At 42.4% G+C, this 14,673-nt stretch overlaps 1 protein-coding gene across 4 annotated transcripts in view; it reads right to left on the reverse strand.

Annotated features, from left to right (window-relative positions):
* Positions 1 to 14,673, reverse strand: part of LOC128608935 (RNA-binding motif, single-stranded-interacting protein 1) — a 66,085-nt gene that overhangs the window by 28,593 nt on the left and 22,819 nt on the right. For all 4 annotated transcript variants that reach the window (XM_053627160.1, XM_053627159.1, XM_053627161.1 and 1 more), the window contains one exon: positions 3,250 to 3,428. In XM_053627160.1, coding sequence (XP_053483135.1) covers positions 3,250 to 3,428 — 179 coding nt within the window. The remainder of the gene's footprint in view (positions 1 to 3,249; positions 3,429 to 14,673) is intronic.

The following is a 14,673-nucleotide window of genomic DNA, read 5'->3' on the forward strand; positions in this document are numbered from 1 at the left end:
TACTCAGCCTAATATGGGCTCCTGTTGCTATTCACTATGTGCTTATTGATTTCTATAGACATTGCTCAGGGTCATACTACTATCCAATAAGGCACACAGACACTCACACACAGCATGGAGCTGCTCTCTGGTCTTAAGCAGACAGCAGGGTAAATAGAAGTTTGAGACTTTCTATTTGGGGTCACGGCATCAGATTGCATAATCTTTCACTAGATAGCTGCATGTTTCTCAGAACTGAGCATTCTACCTGCGGCAGCAGAGCTACACACTAAACAACCTGCCCTGTATAATCTCTACAGAAACCATGCTACAATAAGACAAAGTGTGTTCAAAAAGCTGAACACATCAGCTGCACTAATCCAAAATACTAACTCTGCATTAGCTAATACAGAATTATTGAGGACGTAATTAACACAGACACAATTATAGGTACAATTAACAAGGCAACTGTTACAAAAGTGAATACAAATTGCCCACAATAAACATCAGATATTTTGAAACTTGGTTCTCGTTACTCCCACCTGGCCGCTGTGGTAAGTAGCCCTAGGTGTATTCTTCCCCCAGCGGCACAGAAGTTACTCCGTTCTGGAGACAGAGGTCAAGATTTATATGATTTATACAACATTTATACAAATTAAGGCTTTCGTCCTTTGTAAAAACGAAACGCTAATGCCATGTGACTACAGTATTACACTAATATATTACTAAATATTACGTATCATATTATACATACTGTATATAGGATCATTTGGTTATTATTCATGACTTCAGATGAGATGCATTATATTGAATTATACCACAGTGCCTTTGAATTCTTGAACCTGAAATTTCAGAAAGTGTTGATTCATTTTTTTAACAGCAGCTCTGACCGTCATTCCAGTTGCCAGGCAAAGCACAGCTTTTTATTAATGCACTCATTCTAATATGTTATTGTTTCAAGTTTTTTACAAGAATTGTATACACTATGGCAAACTCTCCATTGTTAATATGGTGAAGTTTTCTGTGCAGAGATGTTTATGTGGCATTTACTGAAGGAGTCTCTAGTGTCAGAGGTATCAGTCAGAGGGAAAGCTGTTATTTTATGTTTAGGTTTCAAACAAAAGAAAGTCTTCAGGGTAGAGGGCTTTGTGCTTTCGGTTTCTCTGTAACACGATATGTTGTTTTTTAAAAAAGAATCTTATAAAAAAAAAACTGGTGAGGGAATGGCTGTTTATAGTTGTATAATGCAGGAAAATAGGAACAGAATAGGAAAAAAAAAATTGTTTTGCGGATGCTTCACCACATTAAATGTAACTGAAAACAATTAAAATGCATGTTGTATCATTCTTTACATTTAATAACTTGTAGTTGTTGGCAGTAATGTGGTATAAGAGGAATAGGACTCTTTGAGACATGCTGTTATGGTATAGCATCAACCCCATTGTTCGTTATTTTGCTACAACAGCATGCCCCGTTGTCTTTTATTTCTTACATATCCTGAAAGGCTTTGGTGCATAGTAAGCATAAGACAGAGTTCAAACATTCATCAAAACGCAGCGGATGGTGAATGAGGATTTCACCAGAAATAAAAGCTAATAAAGTATTCAGCAGACACACTAGTGAAAACTCCTGCAGAGGGCTGATGCGTATCTTCAAACATATACACTTCATCAGCAAGTTTTTGTGGCTCTATGTAAAAATGATAATGAACGATAATCATTATTATTCTGTTCTACTCAGAAGATGAGAATGACTCCAAACACAGCTTCTTCACTGCCTTGTATAGCATGACTTAAAAGGTCAAAGGGGAAATTGCTTTAGCTATCAGAATAGGATTAGGCTAAAAGCAGCTATCGCTTTGGAGATCACATTCCTGGGCCTTACCTCACACTAATCCACAACCTTAAATGGCCATTCTTAAGTGTTCAGACATGTCCGGTACCATAAGCAAGTCAAAATCACTCACGGGTGATTAAAGTCTCTATCAATCAAACTGTTCCCTTGTTTCATTTGTCTTCTAAAGGTACTGAGTAACTCTTTAAAATATGCAAATCTGCCATGGTTTGTGAGGCACAACTGAAACATTAGGTGAACTAATTACACACCAGGAAGTGAGAAACTTGACTTGACAATAATGAGGAACATAAAATTGCCCCCTCCTAAGAAAACACTCCAGGAAAGCCATAGAGGAAGAAGGAAGAGATTGAATGGGCTACAAAGTCAACATCTCATAGTCTGAGCATGTGACTGTATGCGTGTGTGTGTGCGCGTGTGTGTGGAAAACGGGTGGCTGACAGGGGGTTGGAAAGGGCAAAATGAGATTTCAAAAAGTCACCTTGCTGGTCAAGCGAAGATATAGAAGCACAATGCGACCAGACTGTAATGGAGGCCTTTTACCTTTTCCAGTAGAAGGTTTTCAGGAAGTTGGTGATCCTGTGGCCATAATTATTACCAGTTCGTTTGGACCTCGCATTTTCCTGTGCAGCGATCAATGTCGTTTTTCAGTTTTAAAATGCAATATTCTCATAAGCTCCCATATCACGCTCAGCAAGGCATTATAACTAATCATTTATTCATCACATTCCTTCCAGTTTAGACCTCTGAAAAAGCAAGTTGTAGCATATTAATGCTGAGAGAAGCTGACTGCATTTATGGTACTCAAGCATAACGTAAAGGGCAGAGAGCTGCAGAAAAGTGCCTCGACATCCTTTCTCATATTCACGACTTCTGTAACATGCAAAATCAAAGTACCACTGAAAGTATTTACACAGCGTATAACACCATAACAACCTGTGATGCATAGTAGTACTATGTGTGTGGCGTGATCATTAGTTTCACATCTATAGGGCAGTTATAACAAAAGCAGCAACCGTTGCACTGTGGCTCAACTGATCATAACCATATACAGGACCCAGCGTGTGGGATCTGGAGCCGTGCTGATACACAAGACTGATGTTTGTGTATTTGAGGCCACATTCCCCTCCTCAAGCCATAATCGATCTCCATTTCAGAACAGCTCATTCCTCTCAGAGTGCAATTGGGATTAATGAGCCCCAGCTAGTTGTTCAGATCTGCAGGAGGCTTTTTGCCAATCTCTTCCTCTATTCCAGTAACACACACTATGGAAGCATTACTACCCACATATGAAGCTAATATTTGGTCCAAGGCCCTCCTAAGTCTCGCGTTCACCAAGGACGAGAAGGAGAAAAAAAAAAGACTAATCAATAGCAGATCAGTAGGGGGACTAATGAGAAGAAGTTGTGTACTCACGGCTGACAGAGCTTGACCAGGTCATGGTCGGTGGTTGCTGGGGGCAAGCCACGGATGTACAGGTTGGTTTTGCTGAGCTGCTCCCATCCTGCAGTGCTGCTGCTGCTGCTCTGATTGGTGCTGCTGTTGGTTCCGGGGCTCGGGGGAGCCATGGGCTGAGACAACGGGCCAACAGGGGGCTGCCAAAAGTGACAGAAAAACAAAACACTGTCAGAGTGAAGACACACAAGAACATATGGGTGTGAAAGGCAAACAATCTGGTGGTAAGAAAGAAAGACGGGGACAGATATAGGGAGAGTTTTTGCAGGTCTGTGTAATTCTGGACTGTGTAAACATAGATGAATAATGTGGTAAGTGAGAGTAAGACTATTGGGAATATCAACAGTTATTTGATAAACAAACGATGATTTTGGACTGCAGGAAAGACATGGGCTATCCTGCTTGCCACTGGTGCGTTTATGATGCGAGTATCGAAGAAGAAATGGAACCTGAGTGTGTCCTATTGATTGAACTTACTGGAAAAGGGCTAGTGTAGTCATTCTAATGCATACAGGGGTGGAACAGCTACCCACAAATCTTACTCTGAAATGCATGGGCTTTAAAATGCAGACTGCTCAGATCTGCACTTGCTACATTTACATGCATGCAATAATAATCACATTGATAGGCCATTCACAAATGTCATGTGTACACCTAAATTGGAAGATGAAGAGGTAGATAATCGATATGTGATGATCTGTTAAACAGATAAATAATTGCCATGTTTACTTTTAAATCCAACCAATCTTATAACTGTGGGGTTTTCTTTGGCGTTATAAGAAAAAACCCCAACTGTACACAGATTAGATACTTTGCTTATATTACACATGGCTATGTTAAACAGCCCAAGAGACATTATATTTAATTAACTATCTCTCATGCTCACATTCTGTGCAATGGCATATGAGGACCAAAATGGCTGGCGCAAAATACAAAATTCAGTGGGTGCAAAATGCGTAAACATAACGTCTGATTTCTCAAGATGATACAAGCAAATTTACTTAGAAATCATTCACAGGAGCATACAAGACTCACTGGTACGTTCAGCTTGAGCATGAGTTCCTCCAATTTTATAGACACTGATTACACTGACATGTTAAAATTAAGTTTTGTTACTTAAATTAAGTTCATTTATTTATTTATTAACACAAATTTAATGAAACATTTTGTGAAATCACAACAAATTAGACTAGCGATTCACTTAGGACAAAAGAAATGGCACCCTATAAAAAAGGAAGAGTTAGGCTGTGCCTGTGGTACATGATACACTGCAATATCCGAGCTGCTTTCCTTGAAGATTTAGTGCACGCTAAATCATTAGCAGCTCTCTGTGACGTTTGTGGGCATCACTAAATGTAAAACATGCATTGTAATTTATGACTAAAGAAGAAAATTTGTCAGGGTTACCGAAACTTTTTCAAGTTCCGTTTGACCTACAATAGGATTTACATACCTTTACTAAAAGATTGAAAAATAAGGCCCATAGTTCATATTACAAAGCTGAACTTCTTACTCCCTGATTACTAAGTATGTTTCCAGTAAGTTTCGCTGAAACTGACATAATTTAAGGTGTGCTGAAAGCACAAGCGAGGCGACAGACAACTCTGCCATCATGCTGAGCTAAGACTCGCAAGCTTCTCGCTGCTATGGTTAAGCTGGCATTAAATGCGACTCCTCATGTGCACATATGCAATGTGCATGTAAATGTAGACATTCAACAGACTGCTGTGTTTAAAATACACATCATTCATTCGCAATCTGCATTTAGAATGAATTCATTTCGGCTGACAAAAATATCGCGAATGTCACTGCGTGCTATTAGAAGACAGCTCTATAGTTTTAAAGCCCTAACGTTTCTATTCACATTCAACAGATGAATCAAGAGTATAGACAGGATCGAGCGTGCTGCTCAGATTCATGATGCATTAACAGACAATCACTAAAACAAATACATGCCTGGTCTCCACAAAGAGAGCTTGACAAGACTTTAGCTTGGCCAGTCGGACTACTAATCGTATTTCCTCACTGCTAACTTGTAAAAAGAATTTAAAAATAAAAACGCAGCACTGCTCTGATTCTGAGAAAATATCCCTACCATCCCTACCAGTTTGTCTAAAAGGAGCAAACAGAAGTAGCCTGTTGTACAAATGGGCCCTGATTCCTGACTGCAAACTAAATAACTCCATACTGTCAGTGCTGAATGAAGATGAATATCTTGCTCTCCTGTGCTTCATCCTCTACCCTTCCCACCTCTTCTCTCCAACCAGAAAAGCTATATGCATGGCAAGCAAAAAAGGCTGACTATGTGTATACAAAACATACATGCTGCTGAGCTTCCTGACAGGATTAGCCTTGTTTTGTTGGTATATTACATTAAAAAATGCATGATATTTACAATGTATGTATGCATGAAGGAGAAGCAGCCATTTCCAGCATGCCTAGCAGAAACCTAATAGTCCCCATGACAAGCTCTACACTGCAAACACAACCTTTCCCTGCCCTATGGGATTTTACACACACAGACACACACACGCACATGCACACACACACACAGGAAACCACTTGCATGCCAAGGTCCTTACATGCAAACCAGTCAGAGAGACACGTCTGGGAATGAAAAGTAAGCAACAGGAAAAGAATGACAACACTGAGTCAAACATGCAGATCGTGATATGCGTACGCTGTGTAAAACCTGCTACAACTGCTAGGTAAAGTACCTCAAGTGCTTATCTCGGTTTTATTTTCGGCAAGCAAAAATGAAACTATGCTGTGCCGAAGCATTAAGAAATCCACTTCATGGGAGATTTTACAATGTATTTAACATTCAACCACAAAACAGATACAAGCTTTTGAGTAACATGTTTGGCCTCAGTACTGCTTATATAAATCAACAAAATTGTGCATTCCCAAGCATAATCAGATATGTGCAAAACTTATAAATATAAACCCTTAAATAGGCCGGAAACAGGTTCCCAATTGAGAGACCACACATACCAGAGAAAATCTTGGGGGATATTTGGACAGGCTTTTACTGCGCCTGTTAGATAGCCCTATTCTTCACATTATAAAAGAGCTCTTGTATGGTAGAGCCAATCACTTCCATCCTGTTTGCATGGACACAGATGTTCAGAGCTGGGGAGCTTTCCCTCTTCAAGTACTCCCTCTGTTCCACTCTGATTACCCCTTTCTCTCTCTCTTTCACAGTATGTTCAAGGAGTCGCAAGAAAAGAGGAAGCGCTCGGAATCTGAGGAATGAGACTGTGACACCATTGAGCAATCACAGTCTGGACGTCCTCCAGAGGCTCAGATCGTCTTTCCAGCGTTCACAAGTCTCCTCTGCAATTTAACACTCACTGTCTGGGATTTTAGAGTGTTCCAGACCTTTTCTCCTTCCTTTGGAAGAACCAAAGCAGAGATGCAAAGCATTGGCAGTACACTCTGCTCCTGTCCTCATAACCCTGTATGCATTTAACTATGTTTTTGGACAAACCTGGCTTACTTCTGATTGGCCAGAAAAACTGGCTGGAATTTTTATTTCACACAAAGCTGATTCTGAGAACACAAGTGAACTGCACAACTGTTATGCTTGAAGCTGCCCATCTCAAAAATATTTATGAATCACAAGTTAAAGAGGAAGCTGTAAAATTTCTGCCCAAGGAGAGCAGATAGGGCAGAACCTCTCTGCAGACAGTACAGCTGGGTGAAAACAGTGCTTATGGCCCTGTCCCAAATGGCACCCTAAGTCCTACGGTCCTCCTCCAAGTTCACACTTTGGTGACATGGCTGTGATGTGTGAGTAATCTAGGGCTTGAGAGTTTTACACGTTAGCATTTGTTGCCTGTTGTGTTCAGTGTGATGTTTTCACAGCAGTTCGTCGTGCAGAGGTACTGAAGGAGAGTCACAAACTTGCATATCATTACTCATGCAAACACATGTGCACATTGTTTCTACAAGCTATGAGCAAGAAATATTTAGAAATGTGTTGCTTTACAATGACCAGCGAAATGTAAACTTTTCATTGATGAATAAAATGTATAATCATAATTCACTTAAAAAATTAAACAGTAGCTCCACATAAAATTGTGTGTGGGTACACTATAGATTATCTATCTATCTCTCTCTCTCTCTCTCTCTCTCTCTCTCTCTCTCTCTCTATATATATATATATATATATATATATATATATATATATATATAAATATATATATAGAGAGAGAGAGAGATGTGGATGAGGTTAGGTGACCTGAGAATGAGACCTTAGGTGTGTGTGTGTGTATATGTATGTATATATATATATATATATACACACACACACACACACACACACACACATATACATACATACACACATCTAAGATATATTATTTACATTTATGGCGCTTGGCAGACAGCCTTATCCAGAGAGACTTACATTTATCTCATTTATACAACTGAGCAATTGAGGTTTAAGGGCCTTGCCAATGCTTGAACTCCTGAACTTCTGATCAGTATCCCAGAGCCTTTAACCACTGAGTCACCACTGCCCATATATATATATATATATATATATATATATATATATATATATATATATATATATATATATATATATATATATATATATATATATATATATGGCTTAGTGGTTATAGGCTCTGGGTTATATATCCATCTCATGCTGCTATGCCGGTTAAGACGACAGACCCTTTAGGACTCTAAAGCCACTTTTCCACTGCACGGTACGGCTCAACTCGACTCGACTCTGCTCGCTTTTCTTTTCTCAGCTTGCTTTTTCACTGCAGTTTAATGCCACCTCAACGTGGGTGCCATCTTCCACTCGCCTTCACGCAGGAATAATGTCGTATTATCAAATCCCTGTACAAATACACGTTCAGTCCATATTCCAAATGCCTTTCCTGTTCACTGAACATGGACCCTATTAGGGATGTAAAATAAAGGCGTTCTAAAACCTATGTAGTGCTCAATATAACCATGCTAGATTCAGCCATGACAGGAGTGATTTCGATAAATGCCTGTTTGGAAATCGGTAACAAGCGAGATTTAAAAATCTAAGACAGAAACCTTTGTTGTAATTTTATCTGTAATGAGATAAATGATACATAATTTTCAATTAATAGAATATTACCATACGCAAAGTAAGTATTAAATGACACACATTTACCACTCGTTAAGGAGAATCCTTACTCCCTCAGTGTTTAGTATCGGCTTGGCTCGCTTGGAACCTCAAGTACCAGGTACTATCCACAGTGGAAAGCCCTGAAAAAGCGAGCAGAGTCGAGTCGAGTCATACTGTGCAGTGGAAAAGTGCCATAACTTGAATTGACTCTGATCTTATCCACTACAATTAGTCTTTGCTCACAATTGCAGGGAGTTGTGGGTCAGGGACCACTGCTGATTCCGCTTTGATGCAGGTTGTGCCAGTGGGTGCTTAGAGGGTACTTATGAGCAAAATGGGAAACGGGGCTCCCTACAGCCTTACAAATAAGGCTTGCAGGATCAAGTAAACAAGCACCACATGGCCAGAACTGCACCATTGGCCAAAGAAATTATCGTCCCTGATGTAGTTGTAATTGAGAAAAGCTAGCCCAAACTGGTCAAAGGGAGTATTCAGGAAGACATCAGCAAAACTCCTACAGTGTGACTAAGTAAATTGACAGTTAAATGAAAAACAGATCCACCTTAACAATTAACTTAAAGGGATGGCCTGTGTCTGTGCTCTGTGTCTAAATGGTTCACTACCCAAAGGGTGTCAAAAGGGTTCACCGGTTTCTCTGTGTAATTATTATTTCCAAATTAGAGACACATTAATCCATTAAACACACTGCATATTCAAACAGATAAATATTAATAACAATAACCGACAGAAAGTCGATCCTTACTTCGTTCAGAAAATCTAATTCGTGCATAAACAACACATATACCACAATATTAATCATTAACTATATACCATGATGTACCACATGGTTGTAGATTAATGGTTGAACTTTCTCATTTGTGTATTTATACCCATAATAGTATTTGACCAACATGTTGCCAGGAATAGAGACTCTCCACTTTTTTCTATTTTCAGTAGAAACCTGACATCACGGCTTGAATTACTGCCTGAGATCCAATACTGACATCATATTATTAACCATATCTGTTATATTCCTGGGTTGCCAGGTTCTGCAAAATGTCAGAAGCCTGACAATCACTGCCTTTATGACAGTTTTACCTTATGGTCTATGCAAAATGGATGCCGCTCACATCTGAAAACAATTCCAAACTAATACGGATTCAGCATTTCAGGTCAGTATGTTAGTATCGGCCTCAGTACCGATACTCAGTACTAGATCGGTACAACTCTACGCAGGAATATCTTGTTTACATGTTCGGATTCTTGGCATAAATCTATGGTCTGAATTTAATATCTGTAGGAATTCCCCAAATCCAAATGCTTCCTTTCTTCACACAGGCTCTCTAAGAGAGGCAGGAGTACTACAATATGCCTCATTAGAGGAGAACAAGGCATGATTTCAACTTCTCAGTAACTCTGAATTTGACTTTTGGCCAAATGTGGGCAATTATGCCTCTATATCCTCATACTCCTGCCCTGAACATTCCTGATAAGTGTTTTAAATTTTATATCAAAGATTAAATGTAAATCCTGTTTTTATGCCAGCACCTGCTCAGGAGTTGGAGTAAAGCTAAAGCCCTGCTGTCTGAGGCTGATATTACATGGTGCTGAAAAACAAGCCTCAGCTCAGAGAAGTCCAGTAATGATGAGCAAAATATCATTCCATGAAAGGTCTATGCACAAAGAAAGCAATTATGCAGCAGGACAGACCCAAGGCACTATTCAAATGGTCTGGCAACCCAAAGGCACTTTATAGTGTAGTTATAAAACAGCTGCACAGAGGCTATGCGGTCAAGGCATCGCAAATCAGACAGGATCGTTAGTCCAACCAGAAGGAACACTAGAAGATCTTCCAAGTTTGAGAGCCAAAGTCTGTCCAAGAGCCAATATGGCTGTAGCTTGCATTCTTATGAGGCAGAACTTATCTGAATTCTACAAGAGCAAAATAACAGAAAGGATAGAAATGAGAAATTCATCAGGAAAAGTCTTAACTATAGGACAGTGTTTGAGCAGGATGCGAGGGCTGCACAATAAACTGTACATCAATGAAAATCAAAATAGCAATTTTGCAATTTACACATACTTATTTACCAATTAATGCATTTTATTTAACTTTGTCCCATTCCAGCATTTACTGATACATGTCAGAGAATTGTATTAAGAAATGTCTGATGCAATTTCATCTGATATTTAATGTAATATTGTAATCACAGATAATCATGCAGACTGGTATGTCATACTGATTTTTGTGGGCTATGTTGTGTAACTAAAAATGAGTTCAGTAGGTACGCCTGTACATTCATGCAATTATCCAATAAGCCAATCATGTGACAGCAGCACAATGCATAAAATCATGCAGATACAGGTCAAGCGCTTCAGATATTGCTCACATCAAACATCAGAATGGGGAAAAATTTAGTTCTTGTTTACTTTGAGATAGTTGTTGATGTCAGATGCCTGGTTTGAGTTTTTCTGAAACTGATAATGTCCTGGGATTTTCTCTAGAGTTTACAGTTGCAATCAAAATTATTCAACCCCCATTGCTAATCAGGTTCATTGTCAAAATTTACATACTTTCAGCTGTTTGCAATAAACAAATCAAACAAAAGCAATTGAAAATAGTTCAACACAACAAATGCTTCAAGTGGTTTCCCCAAATTCAACTGAAAATGCAAGTTATAATGATTTCTCCAGTCTCAAAGTTATTCAACCCCTTCATGGCAAGCATCTTTAGTACTTAGTAAAGCACCCTTTTACTGTTATGACCAGCTGCAAAGCCAGACACCAGCTTCCTGTCACCAACCTCGAGACGGTACGGAAGCAGGAGCGGGAGGCGGGTGAACAGCATAGGATCGGGAAGTTCAAGAAGCGTAGTCGTAGAGTAGGCAAGGGTCAAGCGATCGGGCGAACAATACAAATGGGGATATCCAGAAAGCGTAGTCGAGACAGAAAGCAAGGGTCGAGGATCACAAGAAACAACGAACTAGATCGGCTTGGTAACGCAGCAAACTAGGCTACTGAGCGTATACTTTGCGCCGATTCTAGGTGGATGTCTTCTCTAAGTACTAGTGTGTGATTGGTGCCAGGTGTGTCTGATCAGAACTCCAGGGATGGGGAGCGCATGCGTGCCTGAGAAGTGAGTATTGCATCCTGGGAATTTGAGTTCTGATCAGACCGAGCTGTGACAGCAGAGTTCTTTCTTGGCCTCCCCCAGGGTCGTGGACCTGGGAGATGAGGATGAGTTGTGTGAAAGTCCTTGGTAAGCTGTGGATCAAGTATATCCTGCCTAGGAACCCAGCACTGTTCCTCAGGTCCGTAACCCTCCCACTCGACCAAATACTCCAGCTTGCCCCTCCTGTGTCTCGAGTTGAGGATGTTCCTGACGCGGTAAGCCGGTTGTCCATCAATTTCCAGAGGGGTCGGGGGAGTTTCAGCTGGTACTTCGGTGGCTAGAGGACCGTTGATAACAGGTTTGAGATGTGATACATGGAATGAAGGGGAGATGCGACTGTGTCGTGGCAGTTCCAGACGGTAGGTGACGTCATTGACTCGCTTGAGGATCTTGAATGGTCCCGTGTACCTCGGTGCTAGTTTTTTACAGCCATGCGCTTGTCTCAAATCTTTTGTGGACAACCACACCCGATCGCCGGGTTGGTAATCAGGGTGTTCCTTGCGGCGGTGATCTGCTTTGTGTTTGTACATGTCTGAGGTCTCCCTCAGGCGTCGGTGGGTGTCCGCCCAGACACGCTCACTACATTTGAACCAGTGGTCAACGGCCGGAGCTGCGGTGGGAGTTGCGTTCCACGGGAACAGTGGGGGTTGGTAACCGAGCACGCACTGGAAGGGGGTGAGATTGGTAGCTGAATGACGTAGTGAGTTCTGGGCGTACTCGGCCCATGGCAAGAACTTGCTCCAATCCTCTGGGTTATTGGCACAAAACGTACGGAGAAATCGCCCCAGTTCCTGATTGACTCGTTCGGCTTGCCCATTGGCTTGTGGGTGATAACCCGAGGTGAGATTCACTGTCACTCCCATCTTCGTCATGAAGCTGGACCACACTCTGGAGGTAAACTGCGGGCCCCTGTCACTGACAATCTCCTCAGGAACGCCGTAATACCTGAACACATGCTGGAATAGAAGTTCGGCTGTCCTGAATGCAGTGGGGAGAGCGGGTAGGGGAATGAAACGTACGAACTTGGAGAACCGGTCCACTGCGACTAGAATTGTGGTATCTCCTTGGGATCTAGGCAGGTCTGTTACGAAATCTACAGATATGTGTGACCATGGGCGTTCGGGGATAGGTAAGGGCTTGAGCCTCCCAGCGGGGAGGGCCCGAGGTACTTTATTCTGTGCGCACGATGAACAGGACTTCCACAAGACCACCTTGTGTATGTCTCCTATCATATTGGGCCTCCAGTATTTCTCTTCCAGGAGATGGTGTGTGCGTTGTGTACCTGGATGTCCCGTACCGAGTACCGTGTGTGCCCAGATGATGAGTTCTTGGCGGTACTCTTCAGGTACGAAGAGTTTGTTAGGAGGACACTTTACAGGTACTTGGGACTGGGGAATCTGTTCTAGTTCCGCGTCCAGCTCCCACTCTAGCGCACCGATAACACATGAAGGATGAATGATGTACTCCTCCTGCTCGTTGACCCGTTCCGTCTGATCGAGACGAGACAGAGCATCCGCTTTTGTGTTCTTGGACCCGGGTCTGTAGGATAACGTGAATTGAAATCTAGTGAAGAATAGGGCCCATCGGGCCTGGCGGGGTGTGAGTCGCTTTGCAGTGCGAAGGTACTCCAGGTTCTTATGGTCCGTGTAGATGACAAATGGATGTGTAGCCCCCTCTAACCAGTGTCTCCACTCCTCCAGCGCTAACTTAACTGCCAAGAGTTCCCGATTTCCCACATCGTAGTTTCTCTCGGCTGGGGAAAGCTTTCGCGAGAAGAAGGCCACCGGGTGAAGTTTTGGCTTCTCTCCAAATCGTTGGGACAGAATGGCTCCTACCCGTAACGTAACACATCGTTAATTAAACATTGGAAGACCGAGGGGGCGTTAGAAAGCCCATACGGCATGACCTGATACTCGTAGTGGCCTGAAGTTGTGCTGAACCCAGTCTTCCATTCATCTCCCTCTCGGATCTGGACCATGTTGTATGCACTGCGTAAGTCCAGTTTCGTGAAGATGGTGGCCTTGCGTAATTGTTCCAGAGCGGCTGGTACTAGAGGGAGTGGGTAGCGGTACTTGACGCAACATTGGTTTAGTCCTCGGTAGTCGATGCACGGTCGTAAACCTCCTCCCTTCTTCTCCACGAAGAAAAATCTAGCGGATGCTGGAGAAGTGGATGGTCGTATATACCCTTGGTGCAACGCCTCCTGAATGTACTCTTCCATGGCTTTTTGCTCAGTGATCGTTAACGGGTAGACCCTCCCTCGTGGTGATGTAGTGCCTGGGAGCAAATCAATAGCGCAGTCGTAATCACGGTGGGGAGGTAGTCCGCTCGCCTTCTTCTTACTGAATACCTCTAAGAGGTCGTGGTAAACACTGGGGATCTGAACATTATCTGCCTTATCTGGGCTTTCAATGGAGGTAGATGCTACGGAGATCACAGGGACTTGAAGACAGTGATTAATACAGTGAGCTGACCAGCGCGTGATTTCCCTTTGGTTCCATGAAATTTGGGGATTGTGATGTTCGAGCCTAGGGAGACCGAGAACCACTGGGTGCCGAGCCGTCACTATGACATGGAACGTGATCTTCTCCTGATGAAGGGCACTGGTTCGGTGCAGTGGGTGATTAAGCCATCTCCTATGGGGGCCCCATCAATGGCTTGGACACGGCTGGGGGTGCAGAGAGTACGAACGGGGATGTTATATTGGCGTACAGTCTCTTGGTTAATGAAATTCCCCGCTGCTCCCGAGTCGATCAGCGCTTCTAAAACACAGGAAACACTGGAGTAACCCACTATAACGGGCAATACGAAGGCAGACTGAACAGAGTGCTGGGTAATGGGTTCGAAACTCACCCCTGCCTGAGATGGTCTGGCGGTTTTGGCTTCCCCTCGGGTAGAGCCCTGTTTGAGAGGGCATTGTTGCACGAAGTGGCCCTTCTCACCGCAATAGAAACAACAGTGTTCACGGCGCCGTCGTTCTCTTTCCTGCATGCTCACCCGAGTCTGTCCCGCGTCCGGGGCGGCGGCTACGTAGTAGACGATCCAGGTGGATAGCTACGTTGATGAGTGAGTCGAGGGTCAAAAGATCATCGCGGCA

This window comes from Ictalurus furcatus, chromosome 6, assembly GCF_023375685.1.
Source record: "Ictalurus furcatus strain D&B chromosome 6, Billie_1.0, whole genome shotgun sequence".
NCBI lineage: Eukaryota > Metazoa > Chordata > Actinopteri > Siluriformes > Ictaluridae > Ictalurus > Ictalurus furcatus.